At 65.5% G+C, this 22,688-nt stretch overlaps 4 protein-coding genes across 7 annotated transcripts in view; 2 read left to right on the top strand and 2 right to left on the bottom strand.

The window, feature by feature from the left end:
- ANKRD11 (ankyrin repeat domain containing 11) overlaps positions 1 to 3,187 on the top strand; it is a 129,667-nt gene extending 126,480 nt beyond the window's left edge. For all 3 annotated transcript variants that reach the window (XM_030282449.4, XM_072934208.1, XM_030282450.4), the window contains exons 10-13: positions 200 to 298; positions 380 to 523; positions 1,521 to 1,613; positions 1,952 to 3,187. In XM_030282449.4, the coding sequence (XP_030138309.4) occupies positions 200 to 298; positions 380 to 523; positions 1,521 to 1,613; positions 1,952 to 2,137 (522 nt within the window). In that variant the 3' untranslated portion in view covers positions 2,138 to 3,187. The remainder of the gene's footprint in view (positions 1 to 199; positions 299 to 379; positions 524 to 1,520; positions 1,614 to 1,951) is intronic.
- A 2,316-nt stretch (positions 3,188 to 5,503) lies between these two features.
- On the top strand, positions 5,504 to 8,714 carry SLC22A31 (solute carrier family 22 member 31). Its single transcript, XM_030282446.4, has 9 exons — positions 5,504 to 5,900; positions 6,380 to 6,483; positions 6,556 to 6,710; positions 6,854 to 7,022; positions 7,304 to 7,425; positions 7,527 to 7,635; positions 7,706 to 7,920; positions 8,027 to 8,138; positions 8,222 to 8,714. Exons 1-9 carry the CDS (start codon positions 5,562 to 5,564, stop codon positions 8,568 to 8,570), a joined length of 1,674 nt encoding a protein of 557 aa, XP_030138306.4. The 5' UTR covers positions 5,504 to 5,561; the 3' UTR covers positions 8,571 to 8,714.
- A 31-nt stretch (positions 8,715 to 8,745) lies between these two features.
- On the bottom strand, positions 8,746 to 14,760 carry CDH15 (cadherin 15). The gene is made up of 14 exons (XM_030282445.4): positions 14,629 to 14,760; positions 12,980 to 13,123; positions 12,709 to 12,864; positions 12,488 to 12,632; positions 12,191 to 12,351; positions 11,899 to 12,027; positions 11,603 to 11,788; positions 11,270 to 11,523; positions 11,059 to 11,201; positions 10,747 to 10,983; positions 10,436 to 10,675; positions 9,566 to 9,702; positions 9,328 to 9,483; positions 8,746 to 9,253 (listed from the first exon to the last, which is right to left on the bottom strand). Exons 1-14 carry the CDS (start codon positions 14,677 to 14,679, stop codon positions 9,056 to 9,058), a joined length of 2,337 nt encoding a protein of 778 aa, XP_030138305.3. The 5' UTR covers positions 14,680 to 14,760; the 3' UTR covers positions 8,746 to 9,055.
- Positions 14,761 to 18,390: 3,630 nt separating this feature from the next.
- The window catches only part of ACSF3 (acyl-CoA synthetase family member 3), a 53,621-nt gene continuing 49,323 nt past the window's right edge, over positions 18,391 to 22,688 (bottom strand). For both annotated transcript variants that reach the window (XM_072934207.1, XM_030282234.4), the window contains 3 exons: positions 20,944 to 21,078; positions 20,363 to 20,474; positions 18,391 to 18,871 (listed from right to left, as the gene is read on the bottom strand). In XM_072934207.1, the coding sequence (XP_072790308.1) occupies positions 18,653 to 18,871; positions 20,363 to 20,474; positions 20,944 to 21,078 (466 nt within the window). In that variant the 3' untranslated portion in view covers positions 18,391 to 18,652. The remainder of the gene's footprint in view (positions 18,872 to 20,362; positions 20,475 to 20,943; positions 21,079 to 22,688) is intronic.

Raw genomic sequence — 22,688 nt, 5'->3', positions numbered from 1 at the left:
GTTGTTCTTGCCAAGTCCTCGCCCTCGCCGAGTCTGAGCACTGGCAGGACCTTGTCCTTGGCAGAGCTTCTCCACGGTCTCCATAGGCACCCCAAGGGATGTCCCTGCCCCTCTGTGGCCAGCACACATTTTGGGGGGCAGGCAGCCCCCGGGCTGTGCCCCACAGAGGTCCTGCTCTCACCCCTGCCTGTGCCCGCAGATCGCGCCGCCGCCGTCGCTCGCGGAGCCGCTCAAGGAGCTGTTCAAGCAGCAGGAGGCCGTGCGGGGCAAGCTGCGGCTGCAGCACAGCATAGAGCGGGTAAGGACACTCCAGCTGGCCCCGAATTTCCCCTGCTGGCGAGGCTGAGGCTGCCACACTCACTGCTCTGCTCTTCCCCAGGAGAAGCTCATCGTCTCCTGCGAGCAGGAGATCCTGAGGGTGCACTGCCGGGCAGCGAGGACCATCGCCAACCAGGCCGTGCCCTTCAGTGCCTGCACCATGCTGCTGGACTCCGAGGTGTACAACATGCCTCTGGAAAATCAGGTCAGTGCCTGGCTCACTGGTGAGGAAGGGCCTCGGGGGCTCTGCAAGACCCTGAGGGAGATGGGCTTTTCTGGAGGGATGGAGGGAAGCATGGGGGCAGGAGTTACTAATGCTCTCCTTGCTCAGGTCTCCCACCACGGCACACAGGTGCAAGATGTCACCTCCCCCAGAGGGCAGGGTTAGATGGGATATTGGGAGGGAATTGTCCCCTGTGAGGGTGGGGAGGCCCTGGCACAGGGTGCCCAGAGCAGCTGTGGCTGCTCTGTCCATGGAAGTGTCCGAGATCTGGTTGGATGCGTTTTGAGCAACCTGGGATAGTGGAAGATGTCCCATGGCAGGGGGTAGAAGGAGGACTTTAAGGTCCCTTCCAGTCCAAATTATTCTGTGACTTGGAACATCATTTGTCTAATTGAATATGGGATACAGGGGGTTCATGTCTGTTAGAAGCAGAGATGGCTCAGTTTTATCAGTGTGTCTTGGGTCCCTCCATCCTTCTTGGTCAGGATCATCTGCACACTGGAAAGGTTTCCTTTACACTCTGGGGTGTCTCTTCCTGTGGAAGGAAGGGAAGAGAAACATGACACTGCTGCATTGCAGGAGGGATCCTGGGATTTATTAGCGAGGTGTGTATCGATCCAGGAGCTCTGATTTATCCATCAGCATTTCCCAGCCAAGTGTCTGTGCTGCTGCTTTCCTGGCAGCAGTTGAAGGAGTCAGAGGGGTTCAGGAGCCGTGATGGGCTGACATGGACCAATTCCCTGCAAAGCAAGGAGAAACAGGGAGTGTGTGCACATGGGTGCATCCCCTCCTGAGGCTGAATCCCTGGAAAGGGCTGCAGGAGCAGCTGGCAGCAGTGATGTCCATCCTCCCTCCCTGCAGGCACCACGGTTCTGAGGAGTGTGTGCCCCAGGAGGGACTTGACTATGATCTGTGAGACCTGTAACTGCTTGAAGTACAAAACTAATCCTAATCCCTCCCTTTGCTGTCCTGTCCTTAGGGAGACGAAAACAAATCGGTCAGAGACCGTTTCAACGCGCGACAGTTCATTTCCTGGCTGCAGGACGTGGATGACAAGTACGACCGGATGAAGGTGAGAGCTGTGAGCGCCCCGTGCTCCAGGCAGGGACATTCCAGGAGGGTTCTGCCCGTGGCTGGAGCCTGGGAGCTGCCTTAGTGGTTTCCAGCACAGGGTGGGTGTCCAGAGATTGTCAGGGCAGCATTGCATGGGAGTGGACGCTCTGGGGTTCAAACCCAAACTTTTGGGTTTGTCTCGGCTCCTGCTGGAGCTGGGCTCAGCAGAGATTCCAAATGCAGGTGTGCTGTGTGTGGCACCCCTTGCTGCATTTAACACCGTGCCTGCAGTGGCTGCGTGGTCCTGCCTTTGCCTGCCCCTCAGCCCTCATGTCCCCTTGTTGTTTCCCGATGCAGACATGCCTGCTCATGCGACAGCAGCACGAAGCCGCTGCCCTGAACGCGGTGCAGAGGATGGAGTGGCAGCTGAAGGTGCAGGAGCTGGACCCCGCGGGGCACAAATCCCTCTGCGTGAACGAGGTGCCCTCGTTCTATGTGCCAATGGTCGACGTGAACGATGACTTTGTGCTCTTGCCGGCATGACAGTTCCAGCCCAGGAGACATCTCTGAACACTGGCAAGGACGGGAGCGCTCCGAGGTCGGGCGGTCGAGCTCACATTCACCCTTAACCGCTTGCTGATGAATCCCTGGTCAGAGGAGGAGGAAGCAGCTATCGGCAGAAAACAAAACAATAAGAAAAATAATTGCACTTTCTTCACGACGTGTCCCTCGCTTCCGGACTGCCGCGGGGCAGCGGGCCGGGCACAGCTCCTTCCCTCCCTGCGGCGCCCGCGGCGGGGAGGCTCCGGGCAGCGCGGGCAGCGGGCGCTCAGCGGCCCCGGGACTGGCCGAGGCGCGGAGGGACGAGGCCAAGGACACCGTGTGTGTGTTGCAGAAGCTGCTGAGCGGGGCCAGCAACCACGTGAACCATGTACTTGTGAACACCGTGATTTCCAGCTCTCTGTTTTCCACCGGGCGCGGATCTCCTCTCGGAGAAGCTGCAGTAGGAAACCATGGGGGGAGGGGGGGGTGTTTTGAGTTTCTCGTTCCATCATGGGTATGTCTAAAAAAAAAAACAAACAAAAAAAATGCTACAAAAAAAAAAAAAGACAAAAAAAAAAAAAAAGAAAACCAATTAGAAACAAAAAGGACAGTGTCCACGTTGGGCAGCGGCGGCTCCGGAGCGAGGAGAGCTCCGGGATGTGCCGGTGGCCCCGCAGCAGCCGCTGGGGACGGGCAGAGGAGCCGCCGGGGCGGCACAGCCAGGGAGACGGCGACGCAGAGAAAGGACTTTGCCAACTGTGTTTTTAATGGAGTAAAATCCACGTGGTTTATATATTTTTTCCTTTAATCTTGGGCATTTCGTTTCTCTTTCTGAGAACATAACTTGAAAACACTACAGAGCCAATACTCATATAAAGAAAAATTGTATCCCATAAATGCTGTACAGTTTTTATATACATTAACAATGTACTTTTGCTGCCTTCTAGATAATTTATTTTGCAACACATTACTGCACAGTTGTAAATAACTTATGTACTGTAACATCACTTTCAGTTATGTGTAAAGAAATAAATAAATTAATTAAAATTATCTTTGTATTTATAGTTTACCCTGGGCAGCAGTTTCCCTGTCGAGGAAAAGGTTGCTCAGATCAGCTGCCCATGGCAGGGGATGGAACAAGATGAGCTTTAAGGTCCCTTCAACCCAAACTATTCTGTGATTTTAAGCATTGTTCTCTCTTTTCCATGCCTCTCTGTGTGCAGGGATGGGTCCTGAGGAGAGGGGACCCCCCTGTGTTGGTGAATTCACTGCCCACAAAGTGACTGAGCAGGAGATGCTGTTTTGGGGTTGCAGAGTCTGGACAGGGATGGGTGGATCCAGGCAAACTCAGTTCTCACTCAGCAGCTCCGGGATGCAGCTGGAGGCAGATCCCAGTGCCTTTCCAAGAGCTCTGTGCCTTCCTTCCTCCTGCCCAGCTGCCATCCCCAGGCAGGAGCGAGAGCTGGACCCCCACTGCCAGCTCTGGGTTCTCCAACTTTCTCTGCTGGGGACCAGGGAGGACCCCTGGATTCAGCCCCCAGCTCCCCCCTCGCTGCCATCAGCTTTGCAGCCACTTGAGGAATTTTCCACGGGATCCTGGAGGATTTCGCTCCATGGCATCGCAGCAGAGCCATGGAGGTCCCTCTGTCCCCTGCCCAGCCCTCAGCCCCTGCCTTGGCATTGCTGGCAGCAGGATTGGGGCTCACAGCCGCAGCAGGACGGGCAGTGCCATGGCCCAGCTGCAGCCAGAGGGATTTTTCCTGAGCTGTGGGATGAGTGTGATGGGGCACCGGAGCCAGTGCTGGGACTGGGGGCTGCTCCTGTGTCAGGGCTTCAAGGAAGCAGCCACAGGTAACACTTGTTCTTGGATTAATTTCCATCCCTGTCTTTATTTTGTTGAATAGCCATAAATTTGTCTCTAGTCACAGAGAGGCCTTTAAGAGCATGTAAATCTGGAAAGTCCCATAGGCTCATCTGATCACGGTGCTGGTGACCTTGGGATCTCCAGGGTCAGTTTTCCTCCTGGTGCTGCAACTCCCAGACGTCTGGGGGGGTGTGGATCCCTCAGAGGGAGGCAAAAAAAAATTCAGATGTTATTTTTTAGTGTGATTTTTCAATGTGAGTTTGGTTTGCAGGTGTGATTTTTCAGTGTGGTTTTCAATGTGATTTTGCAGATGGAGTTTTTCCACCGTTGCAGGTCTGAAGGTGAGCACCCGAGTGATGCTGCTGCCCCCAGAAATCACATTTGTGAGTAAATTTTAGAAGGAAGAGGGAAATAAAGCCTGTTTGCAGTTCGGCTGCTCTGTTGGCTGTTCCCACGGGCTCGCGTGGTGCTGGGTACCAACACGTTCCCTTCCCAGAGGGGTGTCACAGACTGCACTGACCCCTCTGAGGTTTGGGGGGACCTGGGTGCCTTTGTGGGTGTTCACAGGTGGGTCCTGGAACCCCCGGCTGCACCACGGGACCCCCAACACCTGCTGGACCCCCCAGTCCTGAGAGAGGGGTCCGGAGCACCGTGGGGAGGGGGAGCTGAGCTGGGGGCCAGGCAGGGCTGGGGGAGGGCAAACCGGGGCTGAGGGGGGGGAACGGGGCTGGGGGAGCCAAACTGGGGGGCTGGGAGGGGGCAAACCAGGCTGGGGGTGCAGTGAGCTGTGGGAACGGGGTCCAGCATTGGGGGGAGCGAACCTGGATTGAGCTGGGAGAACCGGGCTGGGGGCTGGGAACCGGGCTGGGGGCTGGGAACTGGGCTGGGGGTTGTGAACCCAGCCAGGAATTGGGACTGGGACTGGGTTTGTGAACCGGGCTGGGGAGACAAACCGGCCTTGAGGGGTGATCAGAGCGGGACTCAGCCTCGTGTTGCAGGGGAGCAAATCGGGGCTGAGGGTCCGAACCGGGACTGGGGGGTCAGATCCAGGGCTGGGGGGGCCTGAACCGGGACTGGGGGGGTCTGAACCAAGCTTGGGGGAGGTCTGAACCGGGGCTGGGGGTCCAAACTGGGACTGTGGGGTTCTGAACCGGTGGTGGGGGTCAGATCCAGGACTGGGGGGGGTCTGAACTTGGGCTGGGGGGGGGTCCGGACTGGGACTAGGGGGGTCTGAACTGGGGCTGGGGGTCCGAACCGGGACTGGAGGTTCTGAACCGGGACTGGGGGTTCTGAACCGGGACTGGGGGTCCGAACTGGGACTGGGAGTCCGAACCGGGACTGGGGGATTCTGAACCGGGACTGGGGGATTCTGAACCGGGACTGGGGGAGTCCGAACCGTGACTGGGGGTTCTGAACCGGGGCTGGGGGTCAGACCCGGAGGGAGCGGTCGGGGCGGTGCCGCGGGGCGGGTCCGGCCGGTGCCGCCCCAGCTGCCGGCGGCGATCCCGAGCGCGGTGCGGTGCGGTGGCGGTGGCGGTGGCGGTGGCGGTGGTCGCGGCGATGGCGCTCGGGGGGTCGCGGCCGCGGGGCCGGCGGGCGGCGGGGGGGTGGGCACCGTGCGCGGCGCTGGCGCTGGGCTGGGCGCTGGGCTGGGCGCTGGGCACGGAGCCCCCGCACCGCTGCCGCCCCGACTCGGCGCTGCTGCCGCCGCCGCTCCGCCGCCTCGGCGGCCCCGCGCTGCTCCGCGCCGCCGTCCCGCGGCTCCGCGGCGGCTGGAGCCCCTGCCAGCTGTACCGGTACCCCCCCGGAGACCCCCGCCCCAACGGCACCGGGCCCTGCACCCGCGGCTGGCACTACGCGCTGCCCGCCGCCGGCCTCCGCGCCAACCTCGTCACACAGGTGGGACCGAGGGGGTGCCAGGCTCGGGGACAGTGGGGGACCCCCGGGCGTGGGGGACCCCCGGGCGTGGGGCATTCTGCGGCGCCGAGGGGTCCCGTGGGTAAAGGAGGGGTGCAGGGAGGGGCCTGGGAACGCTCTGGGGTGGATACCTGAGAGGAGTCGGGGGGAACAAACTGGGGGGTCCCGCCAGCAGAGCTCAGGGGGGTCCGGTGAGGATCCCACGGGAAAGCCCTGGATGTGCAGGGGGAGCAGTGACCCCCTGGAGGGGATTTGGGGCTGGCTGGGGGAGCCCTGGGGAAGGGCGCTGAGGGGCTGGGGGGTGTCCAGGGCTCTTGGAATCACCGGTAGTGTCCCCAAATTTCTGTTTGTGGGGTGGGGGCCCTCCAGGAGCCCTGCAGCCCCATCCATCCCAGCCCTGTGGGCAGTCAGGGGCTCTGCCGAGCCCCCCACTCTAACACCTCCCCGCTGTGTCCCCGCAGTGGGACCTGGTGTGTGCCTCGCGCTGGAAGGTGCCCCTGGAGCAGACCACACATCTGCTGGGCTGGACGCTGGGCAGTGTCACCGCCGGCCTGGCCTGTGACAGGTAAGGGGGTCCCCGGGCAGCCCCGCGGGCAGGGGGCACCGTGCCCAGCCCCTCACAGCCCGTCCCTGGCAGGTTTGGCCGCCGTCCCACCTTCCTGCTGTCCCTGGCGCTGGCCGTGCCCGTGGGCCTCGGCGTGGCACTGGCCGTGGACTTCCTCATGGTCCTGGTGGCACGGCTGCTCTTCGGGGCCGCGCTGGCAGGAGCCTTCCTCGCCCTCTACGTGGCTCGTGAGTGTGATGGGGGCATCCCGAGGGGTGTGGGGGATGCTCCAGGCTGTGGGATGTCCCAGGATGGTCTGGAGCACAGGATGCCCCGGGGTGCAGGATGCCCGTGTCCTTGGCACCCACCGTGCCCCCTCGCCCCCTGCCAGGGCTGGAGCTGTGTGACCCCCCGCACCGGCTGGGGGTGACGATGGTGGCCGGATTCTTCTGGATCGCCGGGGAGCTGCTGCTGCCGGGGCTGGCCCTGCTGTGCCGGGACTGGCGGGTGCTGCAGGGCGCTGTCACCATGATCCTGGCCCTGCTGGCTGCCAGCTGGTGGTGAGGACCCCCCGGGACGGGGGCTGCGTGGGGCTGGGCTGTGCCCGGGGCTGGTGCCAAGCTCTTCCCAGCCCGGGACACCCTGCCCGGGGCCGCGGTGGGGATCAAAGGCCAGCCGGGGCTCTCCAGAGGAGTGGGACCCCCCCACCCTGGGTAAATGTTTGCTCAGGTTTGGAGCTGAGGGTTTCTGGGCAGCGCTGCTTTGAAGCCAGGTGGGAAGGTCAGTGCTGGAGGGTGGCCAGGCCCGTGGGGAGCCCCGTGAGCTGACACTCGTGCCCCAGGTGCCCTGCACTGCTGCTGGAGTCACCGCGCTGGCTGCTGGCCACACGGCAGCTGGAGAGGGCCAGGAAGACTCTGCAGGCACTGGCTGAGGACAACTGCCCCCAGGACAGCCTCCTCGCGGGTGCGTGGGGAGACCGGGGGCGATCAGCCGCATCCCAAAGCCGTGGCTGTGTGGGTGGTGGAACAGAGCCGGCCCTAGCCTGCTTTCCCCCATCCCGGCAGAGCTGGAGGCCGTGTCCGAGGGGTCCCCGCGGCCCCGGTACCACTCGGTCTGCGAGATCTGCGGCACCAGGGTCATCTGGAAGAACGTCGTCATCCTCGGCTTCGCGGCGTGAGTGGAGGCGGGGTGACCGTGGGCGGGGGGGTCCCACTCGCTCCCCCCTGACCCCGCTGTCCCTCAGGTTCATCGGCTCCGGCATCCGGCACTGCTTCACCCGCAACCTGGTCCCGCACCTGCCCCACTTCTTCTCCTCGCAGCTGGCGCTGCTGGGCACCGAGGCGGCCGCCTGCCTCTTCGTGTGCCTGACGGCCGAGCGCTTCGGCCGCCGCGCCATCCTCCTGCTCTGCACCGTCCTCACCGGCATCTCCTCCCTCCTGCTGCTGGCCCTCACCCAGTGTAAGCCCCCCCGGGACCCCCGGCACGCGGCCCCAGCCGGGGGGACGAGAGGGTGCGGAGAGGTGGGTGCGGGATTTGCCCCCTGATGTGCTTCGCCCCCTCCCAGACCTGCTGGAGCTCATTGTCCTGACCCTGTCCGTGGTGGGCACGGCCGCCTCCCACGCCGTCACCGTGCTCAGCATCTTCTTTGCCGGCGAGGTTCTCCCCACCGTGGTCAGGTAAGGGGGAGCTGCCCCCCTCTGTGCGCTATCCCGAAGCGGGGGGCACCGGGCAGGACCCCCTGAGCGTGTTCCTCCCGCAGGGGCGCCGGGCTGGGACTGGTCGTGGGGGCCAATTTCGTGGGCAAAGCGGCGGCGCCCATCACCGCCATCCCAAACAGCCGCGGCTTCTTCCTGCACCACGTCGTGTTCGCCTCCTTCGCCATCCTGGCCGTGCTCAGCATCATGTTACTGCCCGAGAGTCAGGGCCGGGGGCTGCCGCAGTCCCTGCAGGACGGCGAGAGCCAGCGCCGCCCGCCCCTCTTCCGCCGCCCGCCCCGCGACGACCACCTGCCCCTGCTGGCCCCCCGCGCCATCCCGCACGACTATTCCCGCCTGGCCGCCCCCGCCCAGAGGCCGCTGCGCTCCCCGGACGCCCCCTGTGAGATGTAACCGGGGGATCCGGGCGGGGACCCCCGGCCAGGGATGTTCGGGGAGCAGCAGGACGGGTGGGTTGGGGGAGCAGCGCCCACCCCGCTGTAGGGCCGGATCCCGCCCCACGAGCGGCGGTGTTGGGAGCCGTGGGGCGGGGGTGAAGCTCCCAATAAAAGTGCCTTGTTTCTACGGGTCGCTGCTGCGGGGGGATCGCACAGCCCCGCCACTGCCCCCCGATCTTTATTGTGAGGGTGCCCAGGGGTCTCCTCACCCCCTCCCCAGCTGGGTGGGGCTCACCCGGGCGTCCCCCCCAGGCCCTGCGCGGAGGTCTCTCGTTGCACATGCGTGTGCAAAGCCACCGCCGCCGAGCATCCTGCGCGGGTCCATTCCTGAAGCCGCCGCCTCTGGGCACCTCCTGTGCCTGTGTGTGAGCTGCCCGCTGCCCCCTCCCTGCCCCAGCCCCTCCCTGGGCAGGGGGTGTCCCCTGCTGCCCCCCATCCCCGCTAGTGCCCGTAGAGGTCGGCCAGGCGGCGGAAGCGGGGCCCCCACTCGCTCAGGTAGTCGTAGTCCTGGTCCTCGTCCGTCAGGCTGGACACGATGGAGCTGAGGGGGCTGGCGACCGAGCCCGAGCCCTCGTAGTCGTAGATGAGGGCCGTGTCATAGGGGGGCACGCTGGGGTCGCTGTCAGCCGCCTCCAGCCCCTGCAGGGACAGGGGGGCACCATCAGCCCACCGGCCGTGGGGAACCGCCGGGGGCCTGCCGGGCGCGGACCCACCTCGTTGATGAAATCCTCGATGTCGGAGGGGCTGCTGGGCAGCCTTCGGGGTCCCACGGGGGTCCCGGAGCTGAGCGGGGCGTCCCTGCGCACGGGGGGCTTGGCGCGGGGGGAGAAGAGCTCGGGGTGCCGGAGCTGGTTGATGTCGTAGGCGTCCTGCGGGGCCGGGAGGGGTTTAGAGGTGCGGGGCTGAGCTGCGGACCCCCGAGACCCCTCCTCTGCCCCTGTCCCTGCTTACCTGGTCCTCCTCGCCCCCGCCCTGCTCGTCGTAGTTGAGGATGTTGTCGCGCATGTCGTCCCCGGAGCGCTGCAGGAGCCCCTTGCGCAGGGCCCGGCGGCGGCCGCGCACCCGCGCAGCGCCCAGAGCCGCCAGCGCTGCGGGACACGGGGCACGGGGACACGGGGACACGCGTGTGGGCATGGGGACACGCGTGTGGGCACGGCGGGCACGGCGGGCACGGGCGAGGGTGGGCCGGGAGGCAGTTGGGCTGGGAGGAGGAATAGGGGTGCAGGTAGGGATTGGGGTGGGATGGGCAGTGAGGGAAATGAGGGGTCCGGATTGCGCTCAGAAGGGGGTGCTGGGTGGGGGGAGGCGTTGGGGGTCCTGGGGAGGGCTGGGTGGGAGGGCAAGGCCAGGACGGGGTGCTGGGTATGGGTCAAGGTGACGGAATGTGCTGGTGGGGGTCCAGGTGACAGAATGTGCTGGGTGGGGGTCAAGGTGACAGATTGTGCTGGGTGGGGGTCCAGGTGACAGAATGTGCTGGGTGTGGGTCTAGGTGACAGAACGTGTTGGTGGGGGTCCAGGGGACAGAATGTGCTGGTGGGGGTCAAGGTGACAGAATGTTCTGGTGGGGGTCAAGGTGACAGAATGTGCTGGGTGGGGGTCCAGGTGACAGAATGCGCTGGGTGGGGGTTAAAGGTGACAGAATGTGATGGTGGGGGTCAAGGTGACAGAACGTGCTGGGTGGGGATCAAGATGACAGATTGTGCTGGGTGGGGGTCAAGGTGACAGAATGTGCTGGTGGGGCTCGGGAGGGGTGGCCAGGACCAGCACAGGGCCGGGGGGCGGCGGGGCGGGCTGGAGAAGGACGGTGGGGGTCTCGCTCACCGAGGAGGAGGATGGCGCTGCCCAGGATGACCATGAGCGCCCCGAGGGTGATGCCGGTCCCGGCGCTGGCCGCGGCCAGGGCCCCGTGCAGGCAGGAGCCGTCCCGGCCGCAGCGGCACACCGAGACGTTCAGCTGCTGCTGCTGCTCCCGCGGCGGCGTCCCCGAGTCCCGCAGCAGCAGCGGGAGCGAGTAGAGCCCCTCGGGCAGCTCCGCCAGCACGGCCAGCACGGCGTGGGTCACTGCGGGGGGGTGGGCAGGGGGTGAGCGGGACCCTCTGCGCGGCATCCCCCCCTCCCCGGCTGATTCCCACCATTGAAGCGGGCGATGCTCCAGTTGCGGGCGAGCTGGGGGTGCTGGGGGCTGAGCTGGAAGTGGAAGGGGGCTCCGTGGGGGGGTCGGTCATCGTCGGTGGCCCCCAGGAGAAGGGTCCCCCCGCGTCCCGGCCGCCCGCAGAGCACCCCGGCCGGCGGCTGCAGCTGCGGAGCGTGGTCGTTCACCTCCAGGATCTCGATGGAGAGGGTGCCGGTGGCCGAGAGCGGGGGCTCGGCTGGGGAGGGGGGGACAGAGCGGAGGGGTCAGCGGGGGCAGCGGCAGCGAGGGGGCGGCGGGGGCGGCTGCTCACCATCATCGCGGGCGAGCACCAGGGCGATGTACCAACCGCCCTGCAGGAAGGCGGAGGGGTGCAGCAGCTCCCGCTTGGTGCGGACGGTGCCGGAGTGCGGGTCCAGCTGCAGCCACCCCGCGGGGTCGTAGAGCAGCGCGTAGCTGTGGGCGAGGGGCTGCGTGAGACCCCCGCCCCGGCCCGGGGGCCGCGGGAGGGCAGCGGGACTCACGAGAGGCTCTGGAGCTGCCGCGTGTCGGGGTCGCTGGCGGTGTAGGTGGCGATGGGGGTGCCCGGGGGTGTCCCCTCCAGGACGCTGATCCGCCGCGGGTTCTCGCGGAACACGGGCGCCTCGTTGACGTCCCGCACCCGCACCCGCACCGTGGCCAGCGCCCGGGGGCTGGCGGGGGCCGAGGGCTCCAGCGGCCGCTCGTTCTGCACCGACACCGTCAGCTCGAAGCGGTCCCGCACCTCGTGGTCCAGCGGCTGCCAGAGGGGCCGGGGGTCAGCCGAGCCCTGAGATCCCCCGGGGACCCCCGGGCACCCCCGGCTGCCCCGTGCCCACCTTGAGCACGGAGAGCACGCCGTCGTTGGTGTGGGGGTCGGTCCGGATGGCGAAGGCGCCCTCGGGGTCGCCCTCCAGGATGGTGAATTTGGCCAACCAGCTGGGCGAGCCCGCCAGGTCCTTGTCGTGCACGAAAACCTTGCCCACGTCCACACCGGCCGCCTGCTCCTCCACCTCCATGGAGAACTGGGGGAGAGCGGTGTGGGGTGCCACTCTGCCCCTTTGGGGTGCCGCAGACCCTCGGGGGGGCAGCTCGCCCCGCTGAGCCCGGCACGTCCCCAAATCCCGGCTGTCACCTCCTCCTGGGCGAACTCGGGAGCGTTGTCGTTGATGTCCTCCAGGTAGATGACGGCCGCGGCCGTGGTGGTCAGCCCGTCCCCGGACATGTCGGCCGCCTGCACCGTCAGGTTGTACACCCCCACGGTCTGTGCGGAGTGAGGGGGGCACAGCTGAGCCCCCCAGCCCCAGGGAGCACTGAGATCCCCCGGCTGCTGCCCACCCGCCCTGTCCCCACGCCTGGATCCGCTCGTGGGCAGAGCTGTCCTGCGTGTCCCCCCATTTCCCATCCCAGCCACCCCACCCCGCTACCTCCCGGTCGAGGCCGGGCCGGGCGGTGCAGATCTCGCCGGTGGTGGCGTTGATGCTGAACATGCCCGGGGTGCCCTGCTCCAGGATGGAATAGCGCAGCGCCGCGTTATCCGTCTCGGGGTCATCGGCGTCCGTGGCATCCACGCTCATCACGCAGGTCCCTGCGGCGCAGCAGCGGCCGGTGGGCGCTGGCACGGGGCTGGCACGGGGCTGGCACGGGGCTGGCACGGTGCCCCCAGCCTAGCCCAGCCCAGCCCAGCCCAGCCCAGCCCAGCCCAGCCCCACGGCCGGACCCACCTGGCTCAGCGCCCTCCAGAACGCGGCCGGTGAAGATGTCCTGGCGGAAGAGCGGCCGGTTGTCGTTCTGGTCCACCACGATGATCTCCAGGTCGGTGGGGTCCTCCAGGGTGACCCCACCCAGGTCCAGCGCAAAGGCTCTCAGCTGTGGGTGCAGAGAGGGGGTCGGGGCCTGGCTGGGGACCCGGGGAGGGGCGGTGGGCACCCCGGATCCTCCTTACCCGGTAGCGGTCGTGCTCCTCCCGGTCCAGCATGGCGTTGAGGAAAACCTTCCCGCTGAACTTGTCGATGGAGAAGATGCCCAGGGGCTCCTCATCCACCCCCGGCCCTTTGATGCTGTAGATCACCCCGCCGGGCTGCTGCTTGTCTGACTTGATCTGCCCAGGAAAATCGGGGCTGGGGGTCTGTGCCCCTCTGGAGGTGCCCCTGGACACCCTGCCCAGGGTGCCCCCCTCTGTGAGCCGGGAGAGGGGCTGGGGGGCTCCCACCTACCTGCACCAGGAGATGGGGGATGCGCTTGTGGTTCTCCGAGACGCTGATGGGGGGGATCACCCAGGCCCTCTTCACCCGCCGGGGAGCCTCGTGCTGCTGCCAGGCCTGGGGGGCTGCAGCGCCGGGCTGGGCTGGGCTGGCACCCTGGGGGGACACGGGGCTGCCAGAGACCCCCAAACTCCGGGCTGGGGTGGGGAGGGAGCTGCACCTGGGCTGGTGTGCACAGGGGGCTGCAGTACTCAGTGCTGGGTCCCCGTGATGGGGTTGGGGTTGGGTCTGGGCTCACCCAGCTGCCCCAGGAGCTTTGTGTCACTGTCCCCTGCCACCCCAGAGTGATGGTGGTGGGTGTCCTGCTGGGTTCACCAGGACAGGGTGCTCCACAAATGATCCTGGTGGTGCCCTGGGCATGGGCTGTGCCCCACAGGCCCCGGGGGGGTACCTCGGGCAGGCAGCACCGACTGTGGCCTCCCCTCCATGTCACTGTCACCACACAGGTGTGGCAGTGAGGGCTGGGGGATCGGGGATCAGTTTGGGCTGTCAGTGGGACCCTGAGGGACAGGGCTGGGGTGCTGGGGGCAGGCAGAGGGAGTTGGGGGCCTGGGATGGAGCTGGGAGTTATGAGGAGGAGATTTGGGGGGGAAACAAGGGGAACAGGAGTTGTGGCAGGCTACAGTGGGGTCAGGGAGCTGTGGGGGCAAGGATGGCTTATGGGGCTGTGTGGGACAGAGGGCAGGGATTTGGGGTGATGGTGGGGGGACCTGGAGCCATGGGGACTGTGGCAGCTGGGGGTGTGAAAGCAGGAGGGAGCACATCTGGGCAGCGCCAGCCTGGCACCCACATCTGTGCCCAGCTGTGCCCGCAGCCCTGGCTGCCAGGGGCCGTGTGTGCCCTGCTGGGGGGCAGGGGCACGGGGCAGTGGGGCTGGCAGTGCCGGGGGGTGTGGGGAGGGGGGCTGTGTACCAGCCCCACGGCATGGGCAGGACGAGGGGCTGCCACTGAGGCTCGGGGGTGCGCTGTGGCCTCCGGGTCTTTCTCTGCGCCCTCCTCCAGCAGGAGAAACCCCCCACCCGTCCCTGGGGGCCGCTGGAGCTGGGGGGGATGGGGATGTGAGGGAGGGAGGGACGCTGTGGGGCTGCCCTGCAGATCCCCTTTCCTTTCCTTTCCTCCCCCTGCCCTGAAGAAGCCGAGCACGGGCTCCAGGCCAGAACCCCAAGGGCCCCGTGTGGCTCAGGCCTGAGACCGGGATGGGGGTTCTGGGGGGGCGTGAGTGGGCAGGGGGCGTGCAGGGAGGTCTGGGACCCCAGCTGGGGTGGGAAAAAGAGGAGCAGGGTGGCTTTAAGCGCCTAACCCTCCCCCAGATCCCATCTCAGCCCATGCCGGTCCCAGGCGCAGGCACCGTGCCGGAGCCGCAGGCCCCCCCCTGCCACACCATCTGTGGGGTGGGAAGTGCCTCAAGAGGGGCTCCGAGCCCCCATCACCCCCAGCCCCATCCCTGCTGCCCCCAGGGATGAGTTTCCACGGGGTTTGGGGTCCGGCCGGCCCCCGGCTCTGCGTGCAGGGTCCCCATCCCAGCCGGCCCCCCTGGGGCAGGAGCCGGGGGTCCCCACCCCGCCCCCCACCCCGCAGCCCGGGGTCCCCGCAGCCCTTACCCGAGCGCAGAGAGGGGCGAGCAGGCAGGCGAGGAGGAGCGGGGGGCCCATGGCGGAGCGGGGCACAGCCCGGCCGCCGGCCCCGAGCTGAAATAGCGGCGGGACCGGCTGAGTGACAGCACAAGTGCCGCGGGCACCGGACCCCCCCGCGGGCAGCTGGCCCCGCCGCCCCCGGCCCGCAGCCCGCGCCCCCTGCCCGGCCCGGCCCGGGGGAGGTGCGGGGGCCGCGGAGGGGTGCGGGGGGCGCGGGGGGGTCCCCGCTGGCCGGGCCGGGGAGCGGGGCCGGGGTCGGGGGGCAGCCCCGGGCAGGGCGGGCGGAACGCGGCAGCTGCCGCCGGGCGCGCTCCGGGGATGCCGCGACGGGGCGGGAGGCGGGGGGAGACCCCGGCCCGCTGCCCCCCGGCACAGGCACCGGCACCGGCACCGGCACCGGCACCGGCACAGCCACCGAGACACGGACGGGCTCCGACACCGACAGTGGGACAGGGGCCTGGAGCAGGACCGGGACCGGGACCGGTTCTTCCCGTCCCGCTCGGCCGCGCCTCCCGCTGGGGCGAACCCGCCCGTCTCTCCGCAGCCGTTCCCGGTGCCGGTGCCATCTGTGTGGGCGCCGGGGCCCGTCCCAGAGCGGAGTCGGGAGAGGGACCGGCAGCGTCCCGCGCCTCCCGGGCCCGCCGGGTTCCCACCGGGGGCCGCTCCGGGGGTCCCGACGAGGCTCTCGGTCCCGCTGTCTGTCCCGGCGCTGCCCCCCGACCCCGGTCCCGGTGTTTCCCTCGATCCCCGCTGCCGGTCCCGGTGCTTCCTTCGACCTCCGCGGCCGGTCCCGGTGTTCCCCCGACCCCCGGTGCCTGTCCCGGCGCCGCCGCCGTTCCGTGACACCAGATGGCAGCATCGTCCCGGCCACCGGGCCCGCTCCCGGCCGTGCTCAGCCCGCGGAGCCGCACCGGGGAGCGTCCCCCGCCCCTCGGGATGGAGACCCACGACCCCCGCGCAGGGCCAAGGGGGCGAGGAGCTCTTGTCCTCCCGGGAAACCGAGTCCTGGCCTTGGCAAGGAAGCGAAAATGTGTCGGTGACACTGGTGTGAGCAGTGTGGGGTCAGCACTGTCCCCTCCCTTGGGGATAAATGCCCTCGGTGCCCCCGGGGCGGGTCCCCAGCACGGGGATGGGGATCCAGGCGTGGGAACAGGGATACGGGAGGAGGGTGCGGGATGTGTCTGTCCATACCCGGGAGCTGCGCGGTGCTGGCGGGGCTGTCACTGTCCCCAGGGACGTGTCGCGAGTGGGTGAGCGCCGGGCACGGGTGACCCGTGGCGCGGCTGGGCCGTGGCGTGGGCAGCGGCGCTCACTCGTCCGTCTGTCTGTCCGATCATGTCCGTCCGCCCCGCCACCCTGTCACCCCCCGGCAGTGTCACCCCCCGGCAGTGTCACCCCCCGTCGGTGTCACGGCGCGGAGCGGCCCCGGTGGCGCTGCCCGGGGGTCCCGCGGCCGCCCCCGAGCCTGAGGCGCGGTGGCAGCGGGGTGGCCGAGCAGATGTCCCCTGCCACCGGGGCTGGCGGGCGTGCCAGGCTCTGACAAGGCTGCCGGTGGCACGGCCACGGCTGCAGCACGACAGGGACCCCCGGCTGTCCCTGCACTGCAAACCGGGGCTCCCGCTGTGACGCGGGGATTTGGGGTCCCAGCCCAGGACCACGACTTCCCGTGCTGCTCTGGCTGCTGGGTCACCCGATTTTGGAGGGTTCCCCCCCCACTACCACCCCCTGAGCTGCAGCATCACGGGGTTGGGACCGGCTGTACCCCAGTCTGTGCTGGGACAGTCACATCTCCAGTGTGGGGTGCAGCTGGACCTGTCACCACCCCAGTGTGGCACCAGTCATGCCCCTCGCTGTGGGGCACTGGCACCAGCTGTGACCCCGGTGCAGGGACCGGGGAGGGGGCCAGGGCAGCGCCCAGGAGGGCAGAGGGAGCAGCGGGGAGTGCAGAGGTGCCACACGCCGGCGCAGCCCCATAAAGGCACCAGAGCTTGGATTTTATATGGCAATAAAAGCGAATGTCAGCTATAAAGTGCTAGAGCAGGTCCTGCTGTGCCGGGCTGGGGGGCACAGAGGGGTGGGCAGCCCCCAGCTCCCCGGGGACACCCCAGCAGGGCACAGCCTCCTCAGGGCGAGCGGGTCCCAGCTCGGGGACACCCCCGGTGCTGTCAGGACTGAGGTTATGGGCAATGCATTAAAGCTGCTGCTTGGGGTTGTTGTTGTTTTAATGGTTTTATTGGGTGATGCTGGGCCGGGCCTGGCAGGCCCTAATGAAGGAGATTGATGGCTTAATCGCCTGCAGCCATTACGGGGTAATTGAATGGTTGTGTACATATGATCCCACCGTCAATGCTGATGTGGCTGGCAAGCACAGAGCCTGGAGCTGGGGGGGGACACACAGAGCCCCCCTGCACCCCGAGGGATGCAGGAGCCGAGCCACAGCCTTGGGACCCCATCCCTCCCTCCAGTCCTGGCTGTGCTGGTGCTCCTGGAGGTCTCCAGGCTCATCCAGAGGCACCAGGTCACCCCACCCCATCTCCATCCAGCTCAGCTCCCACACAGGCCATTGTGACCGGGTGTTCTAACGAGGCTTTTAATTAACAGGTGCCACCTATAGCGAGCGGAGGTGGGAGCATGAGGGTCCAGCACGGATGGCAACCCCAAACTGGGGGTCACCCCTGACCCCCTCCCTGTGGGAATCCCCGAGGAGCAAACCTGGCAGAGCCCCAGGCCGTCCCTGTGCCGAGGTGTGAGTCCAAGTCCCCGAGGTGTGAGTCCAAGTCCCCGTTCTGTGTGTGACAGCCAGGTGTTTTACAGTGTTTGCTACCTGTGATCATCCATCAAAGCAATCGATGGCGCTCCTGCAGAGTTTTATTAATGATCTTGTCACCGGGCTGGTGCGGGGTGCCCGGGCTTGTCGGGAATGATAGATCATGAAGAGCTTTCGCTGCTATTTATTCTCCAGTGACCTTGTCTCTCTCCATTGTTGCTTGCTTAAGAGTTATGAATGCGAGACATGATAATTTGATATTGATCTATTTGGTAAGTTAAGAAATTTACTGCATCGCTGATGTTTTAACAAAGGATGGGCTCGGGCCCTCCCGCTGTGCTGGGCTGCACACGAGTGTGTGTCCCTGTGCCTGGCATGTGGGACACTGAGGGGTGGCTCAGGAGCTCTGGGTGCCCCTCGTGTCCCCATCCCAAACCATTGTGAGCCTGAAGCACCAGAATCCAGGGTGTGGGCAGGGTGTTGGGATGGACAGACCCCTGTGCAGGGGAAAGCCTGGCCCCATCCACATCCCCTTCCCCTTTTTCCCAGCCCCACTCTCATCCCAGCCCCCCTCTGCCCGCTCTGCCCAGCACCATGTGCCTGCCATGGTTCCCTCCATGTCCTTTCCATGTTCTATACATGTCTCAGATTTCTGGGGCTCAAGTGACCCTAACGAAGGAATTACTTGTGCTCCTTGCTCCTCCTGCCCTCCCTGGTGCCCCCAGAGCCCCACCAGCTGCTGGGAAAGCTGGAGCCCCCCGCCAGCCCCCCAGCACTGGACAGGGCCAGAGCAGATGGACCCACTGCTTGGGGGCTGCTGTGCCACGCTGGCATCATCCCTGGGGCTGGCAGCTCGTGTGTGGAGTCAAACAGGACAAACTTCCATGCTGAAAGGTGGGATTTATCAATGGAGCACTGGGATCACCTGGTGGTGGCGAATACACTGGGTAATGCAGTCAGTATTTATGTGTGATTTTGGATTTATTCTTCATTTCTGCTGGGAAATCACTCCCTGTGAGGCTGGAGAGGTCCTGGTACAGGGTGCCCAGAGCTTGGAAGTGTCCAAGGCTGGACGAGGCTTGGAGCACCCTGGGGCAGTGGGAGGTGTCCCTGCCCATGGCAGGGGTGGGACTGGATGGACTTTAAGGTCCCCTCCAATCCAACCCATTCTGTGATTCCTGCAAAGGGCTCCCCACAAGGAAACCCCAACTGTGCAGCTCTGGCTCAGCTCAGCCAGGAGGGACAAATCCTACTTTTACTGGACATGATTCGAGGACTGGGCTGCAGTGAGCCCAGAGCTGCCAGGGATGACCCCCGGGTGGGCACTAGGCTGGGTAAAAGCGTTTCAGAAGCTCCTTCTTGTTGACTTTGCCCATCTGGTTGCGCGGGATCTCCTCCACCACGATCAGCTCTGTGGGGATGGCGTAGGGAGCCATGGTGGCCCTGGAACACCAAAGGGGCTGTTCCAGCTGGGCAGGACCAGCTGAGCCTTCCCAGAGCCCAACCAGCCCCACCTGGGACCCCCACCCACAGCCCAGGAGCACATTTAGGCTCAGCCCGCCGGGAGATGTGGTGGGGTGTTTGTGGGGATCAGCTCAGCTCTGGGGACTGGGATCAGTGGCTGTCCCCGGGACAGGGACAGCACCAGCGGGGCAGGGACAGCACCAGAGGGGCAGGGACAGCACCAGAGGGACAGGGACAGCACCAGCGGGACAGGACCCCGGAGGGGACCGCAGGTGAGTCGCCTCCCCGGGGGATGTGGGTGACCGGCAGCAATCGCAGCCCCAGCACCACCCTGTGCCCTCCGGGGCTCTCCTGCTTCTGCTGCCCGTGTGGCACCTCCCCGGGGCCGTGCCCGGCTCCGGCAGCGCCTGGCACCGGTTCTAACGGGGGTGCCAGCTCTGCCCAGCCCTGGCACCGGCTCTAACGGGGGTGCCAGCTCTGCCCAGCCCCGGCACCGGCTCTAACGGGGGTGCCAGCTCTGCCCAGCCCCGGGAGCACCTGGTACCGGCTGTAACGGGGGTGCCAGCTCTGCCCAGCCCCGGCCGCCGCCAGCCCCGGCCACACGGAGCCGGTGACTCGGTGCTGTCCCTGTCGCCGGCGAGCACCGCGCACGGCGAAAGCCGCAAAATGAATCACTCTGAAGAGGGACATGTGTCTCCTGCCAGCGAGGGCGACAACAGGGGCCAAGAGAGCCTAAGTGACATCAAAAATAAAGGGGAGAGACAGGGCGAGGGGAGAGGCGGGCGGGGCACTGGGCTGGGAGCGCAGCCAGAGCCCGCGGGGAGGTGGCACCAGAGCCATGTCCCTGTCACCGCGCTGGGGACAGCGATGGGAACAGACAGAGTGACAGAGTGCTCTGCCAGGGGGGCTGGGCAAAGCCCCCAGCCTGCCACCAGGGACCCCCAGAACAACCTGGGGGATCCCCAAGGCTGCAGGTGGGGGATGAAGGCATCTCCTGGCTGGGTCACCAATGTCCCCGGCACGAGATTTAGGGCTGAGCAGCCACCAGCATAGTGAGTGTGTGTCCTGGGAGGAAAAGCTGAGAGAGCTGGGCTGGCTCAGGTGGGAAAAGAGGAGGTGTGGGGGAATAACTTTGTTATAAGGCCTGGAGTGCTTGGATAAGGGGGATTGGCTTCAAATTGCAAAGGGCAGGGATGAATTTGGGAAGAAATTCTTCCCTGTGAGGGTGGTGAGGCCCTGGCACAGGTGCCCAGAGAAGCTGTGGCTGCCCCTGGATCCCCTGGAAGTGTCCAAGGCCAGGTTGGAGCACTCTGGGACAGTGGAAGGTGTCCCTGCCATGGCAGGGGGTGGCACTGGGTGGGCTTTAGGGTCCCTTCCCACCTGAACAATGCCATGATCCCATGACACGTGTGTGCTGAGGACACGGCTGGCTTTGAGCCCGCTCTGCGTGTCCCCTGCCCCGGGTTTTACCTGGCCCAGTCCCGCAGGTCCCTGACGGAGAGGATCTGTCCCCGGCGCAGCCGCACCACGGCGCTGACCCGCTGTCCCCACACCGCGTCCGGGGGCCCGATCACCGCCACGTCTGCAGGGACAGCAGCCACCACCCTCAGGGCCTGACAGCTCCAGGGGGGCAGGACGGGGGCTCAGGGGTCAGGGGGAAAATGCCACGGGATGTGGGCACCGTGGGGCTCTGTGCTGGCACCAGAACAGAGCTTTTCGTGTGGAAAAGGCAGGAAGCTCTGTGGTTTGAGCATCTGGGGTCGAGGGGGAGCAAGATGATGTGCAGAGTGGTGTGGAGCTGGGGGGGCACCACTTCTGACCCCTTGCACAGGGCCGTGCACAAGGGCAGGGAGGATTTAACTGCAGCCTCGTTGCCTAAATCAGAGAGGAGCTCTGCTGACTCGGCTCCAGCCCTGGCAGAGCAGGAGCTGTGGGGTTTAAACATCCCCTGGTGGGAGGGAGCTCCAGCACCTGCTGAGGCAGGGCTGCCCCAGAGCAGTGTCCCCACGCCCTGTCCCCTCTGGGCGGGCAGCAGCAGGGACAGCACAGACCTGTGATGTGGGGGTGTGCCAGGAGCTGCCGTTCCACCTCCAGGGCGCTGATTTTGAACCCCCCATTTTTGATGATGTCCACAGAGGTGCGGCCCTTGATCCAGTACACTCCATCCTTGTATGCTGCCGTGTCTCCTGCAAAGCAAACAGCTCCATCAGAGGCTGCTCCCCTGACCCCTCTGCCTTTCCTGGCATGTGGATGTGGTGCTGCACGGGGGAATGGATTTCCACTGCCACAAGGTAGGGTTAGATGGGATTTGGGAAGGAATTGTTCCCTGGGAGGGTGGGGAGGCCCTGGGTGCCCAGAGAAGCTGGGGCTGCCCCATCCCTGAATGTGTCCAAGGCCAGGTTGGACAGGGTTTGGACAGGTTGGACAGGGTTTGGACAGGGTTTGGAGCCACCTGGGATAGTGGAAGGTGGAATGAGATGAGCTTTAAGGTCCTTCCAAGCAAAACCATTCTGTGATTCTAAAAAAAAAGGCAGAAAATGACACTGGGAAAATGAGAGCCTGTCCTGAGCAAGATGTTTGGCCCAAGCTGTCCTTCCCACAGGTGTGACCCCATAATCAGCCCAGCCAGGCACCACAGGGCAGCAGTGCCAGCAGTGATGCAGTTTTCACATCCCATTTCCAGCTCACCGCTGGCACTGTGGTGCAGCAAAGGCCCAGAGATTTACACTGTCAGGGCAAGGAAACATCAGAATCAGTCCTGAAAATCCAGGGTGATCCCCAGCAGAGCTGGGTACCTGCTCAGCTGGCATCTGCCAAGATCCCAAGCAGCTCAGCTCAGCCAGGGAGTGATTAATTGTTCCTGTATTTGCCTGCCCCTGGCACCCTGTGGATGCTGAGGCTGTCTGGAATATTCTGAAGTTGAGGGAAGTTTGAGACTGGGGCTCTCTGGGTGTTTGGCTGCCTGGACTGGGGAGGAAGTCATGGCTGCTGTGCTGAACTGCCTCCTGCACCCTGATCCCCTGACACACGGTGGGACAGGGGACATTAATGAAATGGTGGCACTGGGAGAGTCATGGCAGGAGCTGCTTATCCACACAAAGATGGGGAGAAGAGAGGGAATCCAGCCCTGGGTCAGTGGCACACAGTTCCCATGGCATTTTTGGGGTGTCAGTACAGGAATCCAGGCACATTTGCTTTCCCTCTGCCTGATGGGGTGAATGATCCCCGACAGTTCTGCTCCCCTCCCACCCCTGTGCTCCCCACAAACGCCCTCACTGCTGTTTCCCACACTGATCCCTCTATTCCACCGGCAGCACAGCGCAGGGAGGGGACGTGTCACATCCTTATTGTGACTGCTGTGAGCTCCTGGGACCAGCTCTGTAATTCCCCCCGTCTCTTCCCTTCCATCTCCTCTCCAGCAGCAGCCCTGGCTGTCACTTCCCACGCTGACAGCCCCAGTGCTCTGGGGGATGCCAGGCACCGAGGACAGCCCCGTTACCCTCTGCCCTGCGCCATCTGCTTCCAGCCCAGCACATCAGGCAGCCTGTGCAGCAGCACATCCAGCATTCCCTGCTTCCCAAGCCCGTGGGGAATTCCCAGACCAGGGAGACCAGTTAAAAAGATGCTGAATTTGCTCAACGACTGTCCCCAGCAGTGCTGAGTGTCACTTCCAAAGTGGTGCTGCCCTGAGAGCCATAGCCAGGGCTGTGCCCGTCCTCCTGGGGGTCACAGGTGAGTCCCTCGCCCCAGGGGCAGCTGCTGGTGCCGTGTCCCATCCATCCCAGCCGCTCCATCC

Source organism: Taeniopygia guttata, chromosome 11 (assembly GCF_048771995.1).
Source record: "Taeniopygia guttata chromosome 11, bTaeGut7.mat, whole genome shotgun sequence".
NCBI classification, from domain to species: Eukaryota; Metazoa; Chordata; class Aves; order Passeriformes; family Estrildidae; genus Taeniopygia; species Taeniopygia guttata.
This window is presented reverse-complemented; position numbering and strand designations above follow the sequence as displayed.

Bases quoted from the DNA above. Each gene is read 5' to 3' on its own strand.
- SLC22A31 (XM_030282446.4), top strand. From the start codon at position 5,562: ATGGCGCTCGGGGGGTCGCGGCCGCGGGGCCGGCGGGCGGCGGGGGGG. The intron at 6,711-6,853 runs GTGAGTGTGATG...GCCCCCTGCCAG, and splicing joins CCTCGCCCTCTACGTGGCTC to GGCTGGAGCTGTGTGACCCC. The intron at 7,023-7,303 runs GTGAGGACCCCC...CTCGTGCCCCAG, and splicing joins CTGCTGGCTGCCAGCTGGTG to GTGCCCTGCACTGCTGCTGG.
- CDH15 (XM_030282445.4), bottom strand. From the start codon at position 14,679: ATGGGCCCCCCGCTCCTCCTCGCCTGCCTGCTCGCCCCTCTCTGCGCT. The intron at 13,124-14,628 runs GTAAGGGCTGCG...GTGTCCCCCCAG, and splicing joins TCGCCCCTCTCTGCGCTCGG to GGTGCCAGCCCAGCCCAGCC. The intron at 11,524-11,602 runs GTGGGCACGGGG...CCCCTCTGGCAG, and splicing joins GCGTGCTCTCCGTGCTCAAG to CCGCTGGACCACGAGGTGCG.